At 32.5% G+C, this 21864-nt stretch overlaps 1 protein-coding gene across 4 annotated transcripts in view; it reads right to left on the reverse strand.

Moving 5' to 3' along the window:
• Positions 1-21864, reverse strand: part of ASCC3 (activating signal cointegrator 1 complex subunit 3) — a 374689-nt gene that overhangs the window by 149946 nt on the left and 202879 nt on the right. For all 4 annotated transcript variants that reach the window (XM_518652.9, XM_009451715.5, XM_063813310.1 and 1 more), the window contains 2 exons: positions 5361-5552; positions 4822-5046 (listed from right to left, as the gene is read on the reverse strand). In XM_518652.9, coding sequence (XP_518652.6) covers positions 4822-5046; positions 5361-5552 — 417 coding nt within the window. The remainder of the gene's footprint in view (positions 1-4821; positions 5047-5360; positions 5553-21864) is intronic.

Raw genomic sequence — 21864 nt, forward strand, 5'->3', positions numbered from 1 at the left:
AAGTAAAACCTTCATGTTTAACTCCTGCATTATAATTTTTATTATAATTCTGTATAACTAATTTCATGAAATAAATATGTGGATGGTTAATTGTCTTTAGTTAGTTGAAGATGAGATTTAGTAATCTATAATTTTCATTATAATGTATAATTTTCATTATAATATTATGATATACTATTTGTTACTGAAACAGAGAAATGACCAAAAGTTGAAATATAATATGGGAGATTCTGTCTACTAACTTTTAAATTTATATTACAAACGGCTAAGCCATCCATAATGTAGGTAAATATATATACTTAGTGTAAACTGTAAGCCTTTCCACCAAAATAAGAGTAGCAAGAACTAAAATTGAGCCAGTGTGGGAGCTGTGTAACAATTCATGAAGATTTACAACTAAAACAGTTAAACATTTTCTAGTCTACTTAGGTAAATGAAACTAGTTTGGTGATATGGCTAAAAATCTGAGAGTGTTTCTCCTTTGTGAATCCATTATTTGACAGACCAAATTGTATTAAACCATAGACATATGACCTATATTCCCATCATGACTTTATGATGTTACTTTAAAATAATGACCTACATTCCCTTATAACCTTAGAATATTATTTTAAAGTAACATCACACAACTCCTATGAGTAGAAAAATTTATAAGGGATAAAATAAGCTTGCTATTATTTTCAAAATCAGACAGTAAATTAACATTAAAAAATTACCTATTGCTACCAGTGATATGATTAAAGAAAGGAAAAAGTAGGTAGCAAAGATTCGATCAACTAAAGCAAGTGTTGTAAATGTTCACTAAAAAGGACAAGACTACTCAGAAAAATGAAGGTAAATTTATGATGCTATACCTTATTTTGAGAGTAATATTTGAATGCCACCTAGTGACAAAAAATAAAAATGTATTTGTAAATATTTGCTGTCACCTAGTGGCTACTTAGTACAGGAACCTTTTATAAAACAGGAATTTTTTCATACTGTGTCTTTGAAATTTATTCATGCATCTCAAAATCATATAGTAAGTCAGTAACAAGCCTGTGCTGAGTAAAGCACAATGGATATGGTAACAAATAGAGTATGCTCCCTGGCCTCAAGAAGTTCCAGAGTCACACGGAGGTGAGACATACGTAACTAACTACAATGACATATATAAACCCACCATCCATTGTGCCTAGCACATAATACCTATTCAAAATGCTTTTAAAGAAAAACATCTAACATGACATTTCTAAAAGTGGCATTAGTATATAGTGTGATAGTTTTATGCTCTGTTAAATAAAAGAGAAAAATAAAATCCCCCACGAATTTGGTAATTTAGAAATAAGACTCAATATCACTTCATATCTAACTTTAGTATTTAAGGTTATCTCAATTGTTTATTTGAATATGTATTTTTTAAAAATTGTTGAAATTATATAAAAACTTAAGCAAATACTCTAATCATCATGAGTATGCATGCGTGTGTATATATGTATATATAAGCTAGTAAATATATATAAAAACTATGCTACTATTCATTTATTTATTTAACTAAAATTTCAGTGCTGGCAATAAGTATGAATGGGGCTGAATATCAACAGACTATCAGAAAATGGTAAGTGACTCTATCATTTACTGTAAACTACCTTGGCACAGGCATTTCTTAAATTTCCACAACAATCCAGTGACAGTATCTCTATTTACAAGTGAATAGAGTAACAACAGCTTGTCTAGGGCAGAAGATCTGTGTTGGAGAGTAATTGTAGCCAGAATTACAAGGTCGTTCAGATTGTAGAGGCCTTAAATCCAAGGACAAGGTGTTTACCTGACATTCTACAGAGATGAGATGAACTCCGTATAAAAAATGTATGTAGTATGTAAAGTGAAAGAAAGATTAATATAGTTTTGAAGAACAGACTATAGGGAGCTGGCACAGAGTATGTACTCAGTAATGTCTGATGAATAAATTTTAATAAGCCTCAGTATTTCTCTGTGTAAAGTTAAGTGACTTTATATATGGATGGGACTTGTGACCTTTCAGCATTAGGATTATTTAGTCAGTCTCATTATGCATCGATAAGCAAATGTGCCTCATAACATGTTTGCATTGAAATTATAACTTAATATAATAATTTCTCCAGTTCTCCTAAACTAATAGTCAGAATTGATACTCATGATATCAAAGATATTAATAGAGGCAACATTCTTAATCTAGCACGACTCTAATGTTGATTAGTGCAACTGTAGAGTCTTGCAATGATTTGGGGAATTTAAAGACTTAAAAATTCATTACCTAAAGAACACAGCACATATTCATTTTATAAACCAATTTCACACTTGATTTCCACAGATAGCCAAATTTAATTTCACATTCAACAATAATTTAAGAGTTTGTTTCCTTAACAGGAAAATTTATTTTAATAGGGAACTATTCCAATAGATTAGAATATGAGCAAGTTAGTTCAACAATGGCTATACTTCACCATATGGGTGAAAAATGTCAAGATATATGTTTTATTATTTAAATACCATTTACATCACTAAATGGAATTATGCTTATAGCTAGCTGACATTCCTGAAAATCACACATTTAATAAGTACTTTATAAATATTTGATAAATTTATGGGCCCTAATTTATTTTTAATTTCTCAGGGCTTGATCAAATAGTTTTAGTGATGCTATTTTACAGTCCCTAAGAAAAAGAGTTACTTGAAGAAAAAAGCAGTTATTTTACTGACTTTGTGTCTTCTGTATATTGCCAACTTGTGTTTATTTTACCAATTACAAAAAGCTATTAAGGACATAAGTTTACTGAGATATAGTTTTCCTTGACATGCATTCATGCGTTTTAAGATATCACTTCATATTTAACTTTAGCATTTAAGTCTGTTCTTCAAAACTACGTTAATCTTTCTTTCACCTTACATACTACATACATTTTTTATACAGAGTTCATCCCATCTCTGTAGAATGTTATGCAAACACCTTGTCCTTGGATTTAAGGCCTCTACATTTGAAATATAGTCTTCCTTGACATGCATTTCATGACGTGCATGAAAGAACCATGCCTTTTACTGTAAGTCAGAAAAATTATGGCTACCATTTTGAAAAATGTTTTTAATACAGGCCTGAGAAGAGGGCAAATGCTATATATTAATATAGGGAAATGTATTCACCTTTAACTTACTACATTTTATATAAAAGAAATCTAAGCTATAATGAAAAGTCTAGGTTTAGAGTTAAATAGATCTGAGTTTGAATACTAGTTTCAAAAATTATAATGTAGTGACCTTGGTTCAGTTACATATCACTCTCCGGAAAGTATCTCCATAGCAGCAGTATTGAGAGAATAAGATAATGTACGTGAAGCACTGAGCAGAGTCTCTGGTATACAGCAGGTCCTCAGTTCACTGCCACTATCATTTTATATTAAGAGACTTTGTTCTATACATTAGACACTGTTAACCCAACACGTAGTTATTTAAGCCACACAATTATAGTAGCCAGTAAGACTGAAATTGAGCTATCATAATATTTCCTTTGGATTCAAATTTTATTTCTCAGTTTTCAAAAATGTTCTTATAATTTTGCTAATAGAAAATGAGGCCTTTCATGCTTTTCTCTCTAACCGTTATCTTCTAAAACTTATCCATTCTTTGAATGACTGTCCCAATTCTGGCAGTGAATACTCTCCAACACAGATCTTCTGCACTAGACAAGCTGTTACTCTAACTCACTTCACCTAAAAGTCCCAATTTTCTCATAAAATAAAGATATTCTCACTGGATCAAATTTTACCACATTCATGAACCAAGACTTTCCTGATAGCCTGGGAGAAACCTATTTTCTCCTTCTGCTGAATCCTTCTACAGAACTGTCTTTCCAACATTATTGCACTGTGTTTTCATGTCTTTTCCTCCCCTTTTGGAATATACACTTCTTAATAGAGAAAATGAAATAGTAAGTGTGTTTTTCATTCTCTAAAAAGACTTATCAATAATATGAATGGAATGTTAAATGAAATTTGTATAAGCTCTTTAAGAAGTACCTAATATAGGACTTTGTACAAAATAAGTAGTATTTGATTACAAATATTTCAAAGTATTCATTTACTTAATATTTATATCCTACCTACTTTCAAGTATTGTTTGAATCAACTTTAAAGGTATGAAAGAATACTGAACTAGCAAAGTGTTGAATACCAAAGCAATAATTTAAAATGTCACAAAAACAGTCAAACCTGATTTTAATGTTCTATACATATACTCTAAATTTTAAGAATGTTTATTTTCTTTACCAGTTAAGATGTTACCTAGGCTTCCAGGGTCTGCTATGTAAATCTTAACACAAAAGTCACACACTCACACACACACACACACACACACACACGCGAAACAAATGATCATAATCTAGCTCAATCACATTGTGTATAACAAAGTTAATCAACTGACCTAATAGAGCTAAAAGAGTTTTATAAATTTCATTAAACCTGTAGTAAAAATTTCATTTAAAACTTTGCAAAAGTGCCATACAAATATTAATTATTATTGCTATTTTTGTTTCCATATTTTCTATAGTCTTTGTTAGATTTCTGGTCTCTAGGAAAGCCTCATAGTTTAAAAGTATGGTCTTTTAACAATAGATTTTTATCAGTTATCATTCTATAATCCTCTGAATTAATCAACAATAATGCCATTCAGCCTGTTTTGTCTTATAACTTATATGGCATAGGCTGTAATCCTAAACACTACAAAACAGCAACCAACTCAATCTTTAACTTTCTTGGTCATTCTTAAGGCTGATGATTCTATTCCAAACTTTTACTCATTAGATCTTACCTCTGCATTTAGGTTATCTGCAAGGCTTTCCAGAAACTGACTCTCAATTGGGTTTCGTTGAGTGAGCAAAGTGAGGTAATGGCTGAGTTTATCATGCGTTGTTATAATGATTCCTTCCCCAAATTTGTCAAATTGTGGTCGTCCAGCTCGACCAAATATCTGCATGACATCTAAAATTCCAAGGTCAACAAAGGAGCCTCTTTTTGCAGCATATATTTGTGTTCCCTAGATGAGGAAAAGTTAACAAAAATTTACATAAACACACACAAATATAATCCTGATGAACTGAATACTGAAATTAGGCAAATATGGCAAGATCTCAAAAGTGTACTTTAACTAATCCTTTCATCATCTGTGATAGAGTTAAATTTTCACAATATAAACTAGATTCTTATTGGAGAAAATAATTCTGACCTTTTATAAATAACATTCAAAGTCAAGGAAACAGCCAAATCACAATATTTTTCTATGTAAGTCAACCCAGAGCCTTGCTTTAAGACACACACAAAATCCATTTATCAAGGAAGGTAAGCTCTTACCTTAATAATAACAGCATGGGCGGGAAGATTGACACCCCAGGCTAACGTAGCTGTACACACTAGGACTTTGATATGCCCATTAGAAAACAAGTTTTCAACTAAATTTCTGTCCTGCCGAAGCATTCCTGCATGATGAATACTAAAACCATCTGGGAATAATTCTCGTACTTGCTTATTTCTCGACCTTTGTACCTAGATACCAAGAAAGCATAAGAGTATTATTTAGCATTTAAAAGCAATTGTTTTTAGCATTTCTGTTGTATGAGTTCATCAAAGAAATCAGAAAATTATTTTTAAGCATCTTAAGGTATTACTAGGTCTTAGTATATAATGCTTTATATAAAATCATAAAAAATAATGTTACCTATCTTAAAAAATAGGTAATACCAAAATATATCACAAAATTCAAAAGGAAAGAGGTGAAAAGCAAGTGTCTCTTTCATCCAGATGTCCCTTTTTGCAATCAATCAGTATTACCTGTTTCTTAGCCTTCAAAATATACACTATTAAAAATAAAACTAAATCTCAGTGGCTTCTCAACTCCTTAAGGGTAAAGGCCAGAGTCATTACAATGCAAGACTATGGAAATCAATCTCATCCCCTTACCTCATCCACACTAGCCACAATGGCTGGCTTTTCTGAGTATATTTTCCGACAAGTCCATATCTGCTTCAGAGCCTTTACACTTTCACTCCAGACCCACTGCCTTTGAGGACTTCTCCCTTCTTATTGAGATCCCCATGATGCTTCCCCTATGATGTTCTTCATTGCGATAAGTCAATAAATCCAGCTTTGTTCACCTACAGCTGTGTTCTTGGTGATCTTTGATAGCAAAGCATTGACCATCTGTTTTAGCTCCTCAACTATAGATGTGCATTGAGTATAGAGTAGTCCTTCCTTAACTGTAGTTTTGCTTTCTGTGGTTTCCATTACCTGAGGTCAACTGTGGTCCAAAAATATTAAGTAGAATATTCCAGAAATAAACAAATCATGTTTTAAGTTACATGCTCTTCTGAGTAGCATGATGAAATCTCACACTGTCCTATTCCATCCAGCCCAGAAAATGAATCATCCCTTTGTCCAGCATATATAAGCTGTAGACATTTCTCACCCATTAGTCACTTAGTAGTAGGCTTGGTTATCAGATTGACTGTTTAAGTATCACAGTGTTTGCAAGTCACCCTTATTTTACTTAATAATGGCCCTGAAGCACAACATTAGTGATGCTGGCAACTTGAATTTGCCAGAGAGAAGCCATAAAGTGTTTCCTTTATGTGAAAAGGTGAAAGTTTTCAACTTAAGGGAATAAAAACAAAATTGTATGCTGAGGTTGCTAAAATCGATGGTAAGAGCAACAAACCTTCTAGTTGTGAAATTACAAAGAAGAAAACAGAAATTTGTGTTAGTTTTGCTGTTGCATCTCAAATTGCAAGTTACAGCTACAGTGTGATACATAGTTAAGATGAAAAAGGCTTTAAATTTGTGGGTGGAAGACATGAAAACAAAAACGCACTTAATTGACACCAATCAAGTTAGTTCACTAGTATCTGTGGTTTCATATCTTGGAAATATACCCCATGGATAAGGGGGGACTACTGTAATAATGTTACTTCTGGTTCTGTTCTTTGGCCTAATCTGAGCCCAGAGGTGAGATTTAGTATACTTATATGTCACCTGTGTAAGTGCTGTAGCAGAAGGTCTTAAAAGACTCACTGAAGATTCACTATACAATAGGCAGAATTTTTAAGAAAAATTAAAGACCTTAGATTAACATTTAAAGAAAGGTTTATATAGTTAAAGCTTCTGTTTGGCCATCACATCATGTGTTTATTTGCTATTGGTCTCAAAATCTCATTATCAATTCATGAGCTTCTTTTTGAACAGTTTTTTCCCTACACTTTTTACTTAAGGGCTGGATAATGGCAGGGAGTAAGATTTCAGGGGATTGGGGTTCCATTCTAGACTTTGCCATACTGATTATCTCTCAGGTCACTTAAAATTTTAAACTTCTAAGTTAATAATATTTAACTAATAAAATTATCTAAGAAAATAGCATTCCATGAAATCTGCTTCAATTATAAAACCAAAAGTAATGCATTAACAAACCACACCATCTAGTGGCCAGCCAAGTAAATAACAACTTACACATTTTGAGCCTCTTAAGGGTCCAAAACAAAATACATATATAAACATAACAAAAGAGGAGAGCTTCTTAAAGTTTCAAGGGGGGTGTATTCTTATTTTATTCTTATGCAGTGCAGTCAGCCTGTTAGAAATTATTTTATACATATACTTTAGGACTAATTACACTTGGATCTCATTGCCTCAGCTTTCATCTTTTTAGACAAGCAATATTGTTACTGTAATCTTAAAGCAGCTCTTATGAATATGGAAAAAAGTCCAATTGTGGTGTATTTGCTAAGAGCTCCTTCAGAGGCTAAAGGTAGGGAGAGGAGAAACATTTCACTTACTTCATTTCTTTTCTAATATTCAAGAGTGGATATTCAAAGCCAACAGAGGAAACTAAAACTATTGGTTGGAGGCGATATTCAAATCATATTGCTGGATTGCTGTTTGGTTTTAGGTTAAGTCTGCTATCTGTGGGCTCCCTGCATTGAAATGTTCTGCTGTCCTTCTTACAAATAGATTCCTTAGTCAAACCCCATTTGAGGGAAGACATGGCTAGGACTGCTGTGGCACCAATGACACAGTAAGAAGTTAAACAAGGGAAGTATGTATCTGTGATAGAGATGTTTCTTATAAAGTAGCAGGTGGATCTTGGAGTACTGACATAGTACCTCCCACTTGATCACATGGGTTTCACATTCAACCAGCATCAGTGGCCACCAACTTGGTATATCTCTCTGGTCTCTGTGAGGAACTAGGAGGAGGTAGGAGTCACTTCTATTTCTATTCTTGCATACTCTGTGCATTTTTTTTTTATTGGTTCATTACAGACTTGAAGTGACAACAATCAAAGTAAGTCTGGGTTTTTTATTCTTAACTATCTTTGAATCTGAATTTTCCATCTGTGGTCTGCCTTAGCTCACAACAAAAATGAACTGGAATCTGGCTGGGCACAGTGGGTCATGACTGTAATCCTAGCACTTTGGAAGGGTGAGGCAGGCAGATCACGAGGTCAGGAGATGAAGACCATCCTGGCTAACATGGTGAAACTCCGTCTCTACTAACAAAAACAAACAAACAAACAAACAAAAAATAGCCGGGCATGGTGGCATGTGCCTGTAGTCCCAGTTACTCGGGAGGCTGAGGCAGGAAAATCACTTGAACCCAGGAGGTGGAGGCTGCAGTGAGCCGAGATCACATCACTGAACTCCAGCTTGGGCGACAGAGTGAGACTCTGTCTCAAAAAACAAAAAAAAAAAAAAAAAAAAGAAGAAAAAAAAATGAACTGGAATCCCTGGAGATGAGGCCCAGGGATGTTCCTCATCTGATTTTAAAAATCATCATAAAGCAAAACTATTTTTCCACTTTTAGTGTACACATCTAAGAATTTTAACACATATTTGTGTTAGATTTGTGTAGCTACCATCATAATCAAGAGGAGTTTCTCCACCTTAAAAAAATCCCCTCATGCTATTTCTTTATAGTTAAACTCTTCGCAACTACTACCACTGTACTAATCTGTACTTCAACCCTATAGTTTTGTCTCTCCAAGACCACTACATAAATTGAGTCAGAAAGCTTATAAACTTTTGAAATTAGTTTCTGTCACCCAGATTAATGGCTTTGAGATTCATCTAAGTTGTTGCATATATCAATATCTCATTCCTTTTTATTGCTGAGTAGTATTCCACGGTACTACAGATGGGCACATTACAGTCTGTTAATCGGACCTCTCACTGAAGGACATGGGGGTTGTTTCCAGTTTTCACAATTATAAACAGAACATTTATAAACATTCATGTACACTTTTTTGTATATATTAATATGATTTCATTCCTCCAAAGTAAATACCAGGCATGAAACTTACGGGTCACATGGTTAATGTATGTTTACTTTTATAAAAATGCCAAAGCATTTCTGGAGAATTTTAACATTTTGCATTTGCATCAGCATTGTATAACAGTTCCAGTTGCTTCCCATACTTGCCAGCTTCCCATATATTATATAATTATTATTTTTTATTTTAGCAATTGTAACAGGTGTGTGGTAGTATCTTACCATGGTTTTAACATAAGTTTCCTTAACAGTTAATGATGTTAAACATCTTCCATGTTCTTGGATGTGCATATCTAATCAGCTCCTCAAGTTATTCTACTGCACACAAAAGTATAAGGAGCGAGTTTTTTACAGAAGGATATTTGCAATGATGTTTTTATCCACCTGTGTATAATACAGCTGTACAATTTGACCTCATGAGACTATTTAGTGCTAAGCAACCTCATATTTGTTATTGTACTAAATTATTTACATTCCTAAGAAGAGTACCTCCTAACAAATTTATGAAACATGATAGTCACTAACAGACAAAAAAAAAAGCACTGTAAAGAATCAAAGAGAAGATCAATAAGAAACATGTATTTATCATATATTAGATCCTAGGAATTCAAAGAAATTTAAGACAAAATCTGAGCTTTGGATAATTTGCAGACTGGTAAGGAAGACAGACTCATATACAAGTGATTTCTATTAAATATAATGTGTTTATGATAGAGGTACAGGGACCAAGATGAAACTTTGTTATTTATGACATGATATTGTCATTTATGACAAAATTATGTCTTATTTACATTTGTACTGCTAACATTTGGCAGGGTGCCTTCTTCATACTGATACTACACATTCCCTGAATGAATGAATCAGTGATCTGATAGTTTGATCAAAGAAGTCTTTACAGAAAATGTGAAACGTGAGTCTTGAAGGACAAGGGATAAACTGCTAAATGGGGAAAGGTAGGCAGCAGGATACATAAGTACCTAAGCTGGGAATTATTAAAGAGCACACACAGTGTGTTTGGAGGGCATTCTGTTCAGAGGGTGTGGGGCAAAAATTAAGAAAATTAAGCTAGAAAAAAGGATTGGGGTCAGGCTTTACATTGTCTTGAACATAGGTGGAAAAGGAGCCAATTCAAGTTTTTAAGCAGTATCAGATTTGTTCTTTAGAGAGGTAACTTCACAGTTGTGCTAAGACCAGAGCAGGTATCGGCCACTACAGCAATCTGCAGAAGATGGAGGCAGGGGAAACAGAAATAACCAAACAAAGTCAAGGTGAAAGTTGGCTAGAAAGTAACCAAGACTGGATGACTGTCTAGAAAGGGGGATGAACATGACATAAAAGAAAAGGAGTTAGAATTGTTTCAAGCTAATCCTTATCTTGGTGCACTGAATATTTGATAAGGTAAACAGAATGAGGAGAGTCAATGATTGCCTTTAACTAGGTACTAAGAAGGTCAGGAGTAAATTATGTTTTGCGCATGAGTTTGAAGTGATCCATGATAAAGACTTGGGCTTTTCTTCTAAATAAATGGAAAGCCACTGAAGATTTCTGAGAAGGAGAGAAATAAGGGAGACCAGTTAGGTAATCATTGGTAGAACCAATGATTTAAAGATTGTGAAATTGAGAAAAAAAATTAACACTCTTACCTTAAAAGAAAAAAATCAAACAAAAATAGACAGTGGCCATTACTGACTAGAGAAGGAGCTGGCAAAATATGTGCCAACTACCTGTTTTTGTACATAAAACTTATTGGAAAACAGCCATATCAATTTGTTACAGATTGTCTAAGGCTGCTTGAGCTACAACAGGAGGGCTGAATGAATAGTTGTGGGAGAGATCATATGTCTACAAGCTTAAAATGTTTACTACCTGGTCTTTAAGTAAAATAATCTGTATAGCTGTACACAAGTACAACAGCACAAGCACAAGACCCAATATCAGCAAAATGAAAATATCACAATTTGAAAGAATATGAAAGAAATATACTACAGTTTAAAAGAATCAGAAAAGAGCACTTTGTAAAATTCAGTGCATTTCACTTAAACTGTTTGGAATGGATGATTTTCTAGGAAAATATTGTTACTAATATTTAACCTAGAAGTGACAGAAAACTCTAAAATGATAAAAATAATGAAAGAAAATTTAAGAGTTAAATTTAACAGCTGGCCTTTCAAATTTTTAAAGATGAATTAATTCTAATGCTATTAAGAGACTCTAGAGGACAGAAACAGAACACTTAAACTGATTCTACAAGAGAATATAATGGCACTGATATTAAAACCTGACAAAGCAGAAAAGTGAATACAATAACAATATCTCTCTTACAAATATTACTCTAAATAGTAAAGAACTTTAGAAAACAGAATTCATCAATGCATTAAAACAAAATGCCACAACTAAGTACTCTTCAACCCCAGAATGCAAGGGCATTGCACTTAATATGTTAACATATTTAATAATTCAAAAAAGAAAGAACATTATCATCATGTGCAGACACTGAATTTTGACAAAAGGCTACATTCAGTCCTGATGATTAGAGATGACAATATACATCTGAAACTATGCTTCATAGTAAAAATACAGAGTATACTAATTAAAATTAGGGAGTAGGCAAGGTTGTTTGGTATCAGTCTATTGATGTTCTAGACAATACTAGACATGAGAAAAAAAGAATATAAATACTGAAAAGGTATAATTCTAAATTAATTATTTGTTGTAGATAAAGTAAGTGTTTATTTAGAAAACTGAGTACTGACTAAATATACTAAATAAAATAAAAGAATTTGGAAAGATGATAGTCTCAAAAATTTAATATTTTTATAAAAGTATTTCTTTTATGAAAACATTTTTCTTTTCCTTAATATTATGTAAAATATTTTTTATATTACATATTTTCTAAAAGTGTAAAGAAATATATTTTTCTTTTCTTTCATTTTAATATAAAGTATTAATCTTTACTATAAAAATATATTTTATAAAAGTTTTATAAAAAGACATATATACACTATATATATACACAGACAATAACTCATAAAATAAGTGGAAAAAATCACTTTTATAACAGCAAAAACAGAAATAATAAGAGATAGCCAGGATCCATATAAAGTTTTATAATATTGCTGAAGAACATTCAAGAAATAATAGATTTAATTTTGAGACAGGAAAACTTGATTTGGCAAAAATACCATTTCTCATTAACTTAATGTGTAAAATCAATGCACTAACTTAACTAAAATATGAACATGATTTCCTGGAGGGAATACTAAAATTCATCCTGAAAAGTAAGACTGAAAATTTATCCAGGAGAAATTCTACAACTGAAGAATAATCAGGATGTTTAATCCAATCAGTTATTGAGAATTCTATGAAAACAAAATAAGTAAAACAGTTTGATAAAAAAGAAGAAACAATAAGATCAATGACACAGAAGAGAAATTTCAGAAATGACTCAAGTAAATATGAGAATATTGTATATTAAATTTTTTAATCAACAGAAAAAACAGTATTTAGAAAAAGATGATGTGCCCACCACTATCTGGAATAAGTTTCAGAAACATCAAGTATTTAATAATAAAAATAAAATATAAGGCTTGAAGAAATCACAGATGAAGTAGGTGTATGGCTTTTATATGCAACACATAAAACCCAGAAACCATAAATAAATTTATGGAATTTCTACATGGTAAAAAAAATCATAAACAAAAATAAACATCAAGGGTTAAACAGAAAAAGTTTATGTAACCTATATGTACTAAACATGCAGTTTAGTACACAATGGGCCAAGATTATGAACAATTTAAAGAATAGGAAATACAAATAGCCAATGTAAAAAATGCTCAGTTTCACTCATAATTAAAGAAATGCCAATCAAAATAATAATGAAGTACCATTTTTTGCCTGTTAATCTGTTATAAACTTAAAAACGTTAACACTACCCAGTGCTGGCAAAATTATGTGGGGGTAAAGCACAGTCTTCCCATGGTATCCATGGGGGATTGATTCAACAAACACCTTTTCTTCCCCTGTAGACACCACAAACCATGGATGCTTAAGTCCCTTATATAAAATGGTGTGATATTTGCATATAATTTACACTGTCTGCCTGTATACTTTAAATCATCTCTAGATTACTTATAATACCTAATACAATGTAAGTGTTATATAAGTAGTTATACTGTATTGTTTAGGGAATAATGACAAGAAAAAGTCATCTGTGCATGTTCAGAACAGATACAACCATCTTCCCCCCCCCCCAAATTCTTTTAATCTGCAGAAAAGTCATCTGTGCATGTTCAGAACAGATACAACCAACTTTTTTTCCCCCCCAAATTCTTTTAATCCGCAGTTGGCTGAATTCATGGAACCCATGGACATGGAGGGCCATCTGTAACAACTGCTGGAGGAAGTATAAATTGGAACAATATCTCCAGTAGGCAGTTTAGGGCCACTCATCAAAATTTTAAATGCATGTAGTACATGACAGATAAATTTCACTGCTACGAATTTTTCTAATGTATATCATTGCAAGAGTAGGAGCGAAAATGTGTACTGCAGCATTGTTAACAATAAAAGGTAACTGGAAACAACAAAAGTATCCATCAATATAGGATTCCGTATATGAATTACTGTAATATCCACATTGTGACATATTATACAGTTGCAAAAAGAATGAAACCCATCTTTCTGAGTTGATTTGGAAAGATCTCCTTGTTATATTACTAAATGAAAAAGAAAAAGACAAAAAGGTGTATATAACATGATGCAACTTTTTTGTATTAAAACATATACCCATGCACACAGGCAAACACACAATGGTTGTTGTACAAATCTTTCCTCAAAAGAAATGTAAGAAGCTTTTTAAAAGAAGTTTTATTTGGAGAAATGAAGGACAAAGAGATGGTTAAGACCATAAATTATGGAGCTAAACTTGTTTACTGTAAGATGCCTGCTGCTTTCTAAAGCATCAGAAAAATCACTGCTTTTTCTACTCGGTTCTCCAAAGCTAGCACTACACGGAGCCCAGGTTTTGCTACTGTCTGAATAACTACAGAGATATACTTTATCTTGTTCACATTTTGTGAACAGACGATTTGGATTCTCCACAGAAGCCATTTGAGATCCAATACTATACTCACTGGATAAAGTGTTCTACACATGGAAATCCAGCACAAAAGAATACCAGCTGTGAAAAGGTAAAGGAAGTAAGGTATGTAGTTTCAGAACTGTCTAAGTTTGGTTTCCTCTGACTTAATCTTTCCAGTTTTCACAAGTGAACTTTCCACACAGGGCTTTATAGTCAGTAAAACTCAAACTGAATGGGCAACTGCTAAGATAATCCATCAGCACAAGTAAGGCATTATATTCCTTTCCCCCAGTGAAAGCATGCAGAACTTCTTTCCACGACTTTACATAACGTTTTCCTACTCATGAGAGAAAAAACGCAATGTCAATGCTTTTAAAAATAAGGTAAAAATGTGACTATTTCCCAACATTTACTTCTAAACTAACACAAATACATGATTAAATAACATGATTTTTAAAAAACTGGTAGCAAGCAACTGAGGGTATTACATCTGGTCCTTGCCTAGATTAGACTCATGCCACATAGTTGCCATCTGCCACTCCCTGTCACTATTTACATTTTAGTCATCTTGATTTGTTTTTCTTATTTGCTTCAATGTGCATTTTTTTATGTCAGCCTTTTCTTTGAATTCTTGTCTGTCCTCTTTTGCTTTGTCAACTCCTAGCCTTCAGATCAGCTTAAATGTCACTTTGTTGGTCAACACCATCCTCTAACACCATGGGTCTAGATCAGATTCTCTAACTCAATTTTTTCTTAGCACTTTATCCCTATTTATTTCAAATGTAATTAAAATCAATTATTTAATTAGTTGTTTAATCTTTCTGTCCTTCCAGAATATAAGCTCCATAAGCGTAAAGGGATGACTACTTTTTCCTCCCTAAAAATATTTCCACTTCTAATTAAAGCAAATAATATTAGTCTACATATAATATCTGGTCTTACCTCCTTCTAGGAGTTTTACTGTATTGCCTGGACTGGAATATAATTTCCCAGATCTCATATAGTAAGGGTACTAGATGATAAAGTCCATTCTGCTAATTAAAAGCATTCAGGCAAGATCTGGATGACGGAAATGAAGAGATAACTATCTCTTGTTGTGTTTTTCTAGCAAGCAAGACTTTGGAGACAGAAGGGTTGAAAGTTTTAACAGATGTACTATACATTCAAAATTTGGTTTTCTAGTGTGTTCACGAATGTTGGAAGGCATCTGTAGTAATAGCTGTGGCTTTTAAACTGCTAATCACCATCATGTAACTGGTTGTTAAATTCAAGATCTGTAGTAGTAGCTCTGGACTTCTACTCCTCTGATTTTACCAAATTTCTAATAAGTACCTAATTTCTTATATAAATTCTTTTTTATTTAAAATGTACCTAGAATGGTTTCTGTTTCCTTTTACTAAATCATAACTGATACATATGTCTACTTCAATTCACTATAAACAGGTTGACAGCACTTTATTTATATTGATACCCAATGATCTATTAAAATGACTGGTAACCAGCTTACACTGAGTAAATATTTGCTGAGTGATCACGATGAAAAACAGTTTAAGGCTCATGTGTATATAAACAAGTCACAATCACCCAGACTAGCCTAATCCCAATAACTAATTTCCATATGTTATTCTGATTGTGTTAATTATGCACTTTAACTTGGGAGAAAGAAAGTGTTATTTGCTCTGTTTCATGTCATATTCCTTGAAAGATGATCCTAGTTCCCATATGGGCTGTCCTGATTATTAATAGAAATAAGTTGGCATTCCAGAGAGAGGACCCTAATTAGAAAAAGATAAATCTCATCTAAAATTGCATTATTTTAATTCATTTGGCCATCTGTAAATAAATAGAAAAATTAAAAAAATTAAATCACAACATGAAATCTGTTTTTGATTTTAAATTTTATCATTACAAATCTCTCTACCCCTAGGAATTTATAACATTATTTATTAATCTGATGTCTTTAGAGTGCTTCCTCTACTCAAGTATTTTCAAGTGAGTGAAAAACAACATTCTAATTAACATATTTTTGTCAAAACAGCATGATTCCTTAACAAGATGTATTAATTTATTGTAAGAAATTTATTCTATGCTTCTAAAATGCAACTTAAAGCACAGAAACAAAAATAGCTACAATCAAAATTTCCTTAAAAGGAATAACAAAAGAAACAAGGATAAAATTTCAATGCTATTTACTATGTTCTTTAAAAAGAGTCTCACTTATTCAAAGTGAACCACATGTTAGACTACATTGAAATGAACACATGGGCCATAACAATGTCCCTTGATTGGAAGAAAGTGAATCCTACTTTTCAGTACGTGAATTTTGGTCACACAACTTGACTCTTCAACAATCTTCAATAGCTTCTCACTGCATATAAAGTCTAAAAGCCTAGGCATGGAATTTAAAGTCTTCCATTGTCTGACCATGACTAGCCCTCCATGCACCTTACATTCCTGTGAATAGAGAACATTCTTATTCTCCAAATAAACCCAGAGTTTTCCTTTGCCTGTGTTCTCTTTTTTCTCTCTTTGGAATGTCCTTTCCCTGTTGCTGCCTATTGAAATTTAAAATTACTGGCTTGAATTAATCTGCTTCTCTTTTATATTTCCTCTGAACTGTTTAATCTTGGTGTATATTAACTTTTTCTTTTAATCTTTCCTTTGAAAAATTCCCAGGTTTAGAATTTCAAAGTTAAAAGGTCTGGAATAAGAGCTTTGGCTTGGCTTTTAAATCTATTATCAAAAAATTTTTAAAAGTATTGAATTGATCAATACCACAGAAAATCTTCTCAAATCATCTTCAGAATTGGGTACTATTATGTTTAGATTTTGATAATATATTGATGAATATATATTACATAATTTTTTAAGAAATTTTTTTTCATCCAAACTTTGCCCACTTTATTTCTTCTTTTTTCTAATTTTCTTCCTGGAAACTTCATGTTTTAAGTTATTAAATTTAATAAGTGTACATATATAGATGTAGATATTAACTGGTCTGTTGTTGCTGTTCCTAATATTTCTTCCACCAACCTGCTTACTGCTTTTTACAATTCAATATTATTTTTTATTGTTCCAAAGCATTAAGTTTAATTTTTGTCTCATCTATTATTGTTTTAAACTGTTGTCTTCTTTCTCTTCAAAACTCATGGGTAAACATTTACAGAATATCTACCATGTGTTAGGCAAGGTATATGTTAGCTTATTTATTACAGAATTTTTTTTTTTTTTTTTTTGAGACAGAGTCTCCCTCTGTCACCCAGGCTGGAGTGCAGTGGCGCGATCTTGGCTCACTGCAACCTCCGCTTCCCAAGTTCAAGCGATTCTCCTGCCTCAGCCTTCCCAAGTAGTTGGGACTACAGGCGTATGCCACCATGCATGGCTTTTTTTGTATTTTTAGTAGAGATGGGGTTTCGCCATGTTGCCAGGCTGATCTCAAACTCCTGACCTCAGGTGACCTGCCCGCCTCGGCCTCCCAAAGTGCTGGGATTAGATTACAGGTATGAGCCACTGCAACTGGCCACAAAAATCTTAAAATATAGGTATCATTGCCACTTTGTATGTGATGAAATGTGGCTTGAGGATGTTAAAAAGGCAGAGTGTGTGAATCAACATTAAAACACAGGTTTGCTTAGATCCAAAGTTTTTATTCTATATGAGGTTACCTCCCTTTGAAAACAGAAAAGTCATGCTCCCAAAAATGCAATTAAGCAAACAGTTGTTGTTTTTTTTTTTTTTTTTACAATTTTGTTTGATTTTATTTAAAAAATACTAATAAACTTTTGACATCCTATGTGGTGGTAACTGACAGTAAAATTACTATATTAGCCTCCAAGAGGAAAAGAGGTTAAGATATGGCAGGGAAAGAATAAACTCTGTGAAGATGATATTTTGCATATATTTAAAGCAAAAAACAAAAGTAAGAGAAAGAGGGCTATTAACCATCCCTGCTACTACTAAGTCTGTTATGCTATCTTTAGTTAACAGATACCATCTCAGAAGAGACGATTCTAACCTGGGCCATACTGACACCGAAGCTGCTCATGCAAAATTAAAGCAAGCTGTAATAGTAAGCATCAGATAACTAAATCAAATTGGCATTAATTCCAGTTGCCATTGATTTAGGCAAAGACTAAAGCTGAACTTATAAAAACAAGGAAATGATTGACAGATCTACATAATAAAAAGTCAGAAAATTATACTTTAAAGCAGCTTGAGGATATGTATTACTATTGGATTCTTCCTCTTTTTATAACTTGTTCAATAGATATTTTCAATAACTACAGACACAAGGCTTATTATGTGGTAGAAATTCTACCTAAAAGACAAACTCTTAACATCACTGATATATGTAAAAATACTGAACTCACATCAGGGCCATAAATCAGAAACATACGGTAAAGGGATGGGTGGGAATACTCAATCCCTATGAGAACAGTTAAAGCCTGTTAAAAATTTGTCCCTAACAGAAAAATTTGATTTGATTGAGATCTCAAGTAAAACAGAATCTGAAAATTCTAACTGAAGGATTCATTTAACTTAAAATTAAAATCACAGTGAAAAACAACGGCTTAATAACGAAAATATATGCATCTTTAATTATATACTTAATTTTATAAATATAAACTGCTGCTATTCCTTGAGGTATGTTCTATTTTATAGAAAACAGTGGTTTCTTAAGACACAATCTTTGAGGGGGAGAGTATACAAGTAATAAATATATAGGGTAAATTAAGAAAATTTTATCCATATTGTTTATTATCCTTTTGCCATTTTAAAATTTAGTTACTAGTATATATATTTTCTAAAAATAGATTTCTATGGTAGGTAAAGTTTTATCATTGTTCAGTTTCCAAAATAATTTCATACATCATTCTATCTGTTTCTCATAGTAAATAACTAGAATAGGTATTATTTACTCCATTATTATTCCATTTGAGAGAAGAGAAAGTACGTTTCAGAAATGTTTAGATGTCCAAGGCCACAAACCTTCTAGAGGCAAAATCACAACCAGACCTTTTTGTGAATGTGTCCTGTTGGTTTGGGCATCATTTGTACGTCCTGAGATATTCCTGTGCCCAGGGAGAGCCCCAAGCTCCATTTCTGAAGGTTAAACTACTCTTGGGAGACTTTCCTTTCCTTTCCCTACATTCTTGTTTCAGTGGACAAATCTGGAAATATAGGTAGTTTTTCCCTTGGGGGTGACTTTGATATTAAAGATCAATATTATATGAGAAGTCCTGAGGTGTAACTGTTACTTCCAGAGAGAAAAGACTCATTTCAGTTGCAGCTAAGGCATAGAAATAGCCTTATTACATGCAAATGTGTGTGTGTGCGTGCACACACACACACACACACACACTCACACACACACACTCACACACACACACAGAAAAGGAGGATTTTCTTAATGGAGTTTTGTTATTTACACAAATAAAAATACATTGTGTTAAATGAAACTGTAAAGAAGTGCTTTTAAAGATCTTAGTAAGTCAGGAATTGAGGTGATTACATTAAACACTTAGGGGTAAGGCATCACTGTGGCATGGTAGGGATTTAGCCATGTAACAGAAGGCATGAGGCTAAATTTCTATGTACTGCTGTAGCAAATTTACCTTCTAATTAAATTTTAATGTTTTGGGTTCTTAATTTCCCATTTTTCAAAAACATGGGAAGAAATGTCTCCCACCATGATGATAACAGCTCCCTTGAAATTGCTAGAATGTTAATACCATTTAAGTTCAAAGGCACTTCAAGAAATATGAAGGAATGTACTTCTAGCACTAGAAGAATACTCTTAAATTCTAGAGCTTTGAGAAAATATTGAGAAAGATGACCTTATCTTTTGTTATAATATGCACTGTGGAGGGTTTCACTCTTTAAAATCTCTCTTTAGGAGAAGTGAGGGATATAGTTAGGTTGAAGAAATGTTCTTCTATTTTATTTAAAAAAAAAAAAAAAAAAAAAAAAAGACCCCATGCCCTAAGGTCTTCAGAAAGCTCCAGATTGGATTTGATCTGTTTGCTTTTGAACAAATAGGACACAGTGTAGTGAAAATGGTGGACTTTGGAGTCAGACTGGCTCAAATCATGGCCTCACTACTTAATATGAGATTCTCTGTGAAAATTATTTACTTTCTCAGTTTTCGTTTCCTTATCTGTAAAATGGGAATAAGAATCTTAAAGGACAGCACAATGGTACAGGTCAGATGAGAAAATTAAAGTGAAACATCTATTATAATGTCAGTCCAGAGGAATAAAAGCTAAGAAAAAAAGTAATTCCGGGATACCTACTATCAGACAAATACTCTATGAAAGGCTGGGAATATAAGAGTGAGTAGGACAATGTTCTTAATAAATGTGTGTGCAATTCATTCTTCTTGAAAAACAAAAGTCCAATAATAGTTGGATCAGGAAAAAAATCAAGTATAATAAAAATATAAAAAAGCTATAATAAAAATGACTAGGGATTTTCAAGTCTACCCAATTGTATCAAAACTTTCCGTTTCTCTGTTATTTTTCTTCCAGCATAGTGATCTGTGAATTAGTGCTTGGTGACATTGCCTTAAATAAACATCATTTAAAAATATCTCCATATAAATTATTATAATATGCTCTAGAATATTTTATACTATATTTGATTTACACATATGCCATATCAAGGGATAATACCAGCAATATCATAGATTGTAAGGATTGAATGAGTTATATAAAGTAATAAAAACAATGCCTGACACCAGTGACCACTTAATAAATGTTAAGCTTTACAATAACAACAATTAAATAATAAACCGGCATTATTTAAATTAACAAAAGTTATCTGAATTGAGATGGATAAAGAAACCAGAAATCCACAAGGTGGCTCTCAAGGCTTGTCTTTTAAACAGCATAGAGTTGTTTTGTTGTATTTCCAAAGAAATGAAACAAGACTTATGAATACCAACTTGACTTTTCAAAGACTCTCATAAATTCATGATTAATAAATAATTGGAAGGACACAAAGCTGTACAATCTGTACAATAAGTGTTAGGTAATAAAAGTAAAAAAATAGAAAATGAATAAATTTTGTTTCTAAATTGAAAGAGACTCTGATGTTCAAAACAACTGACATCAGCTTAACATAGAATTTAAAATATCAATATAAAATGGTGAAATTTATAGTACGTCACAATTAAATATATTTTACTAGGATAATAAATATAAAAGGGCATAGCACAATGTCTGGCAGCTAGCAGCTGTTCGGTAACCAATCAGTTAAATCTTACATTATATATATATATAAAATTTAAAGTTACTATCATTTTATGCCAACAGATTTTTTATTTCATAATTTATTTTCATAGCTTTAAATCAGGAAGTCAGCATACTTTTTCTGCAAAGAAACACAAAGTAATTTACAGTAGCTATCACAACTACTCTATTTTTCTCCGGTAGTGCAAAAAAAGTCAGACAATAAAGAAAC

Source organism: Pan troglodytes, chromosome 5, assembly GCF_028858775.2.
Source record: "Pan troglodytes isolate AG18354 chromosome 5, NHGRI_mPanTro3-v2.0_pri, whole genome shotgun sequence".
NCBI classification, from domain to species: Eukaryota; Metazoa; Chordata; class Mammalia; order Primates; family Hominidae; genus Pan; species Pan troglodytes.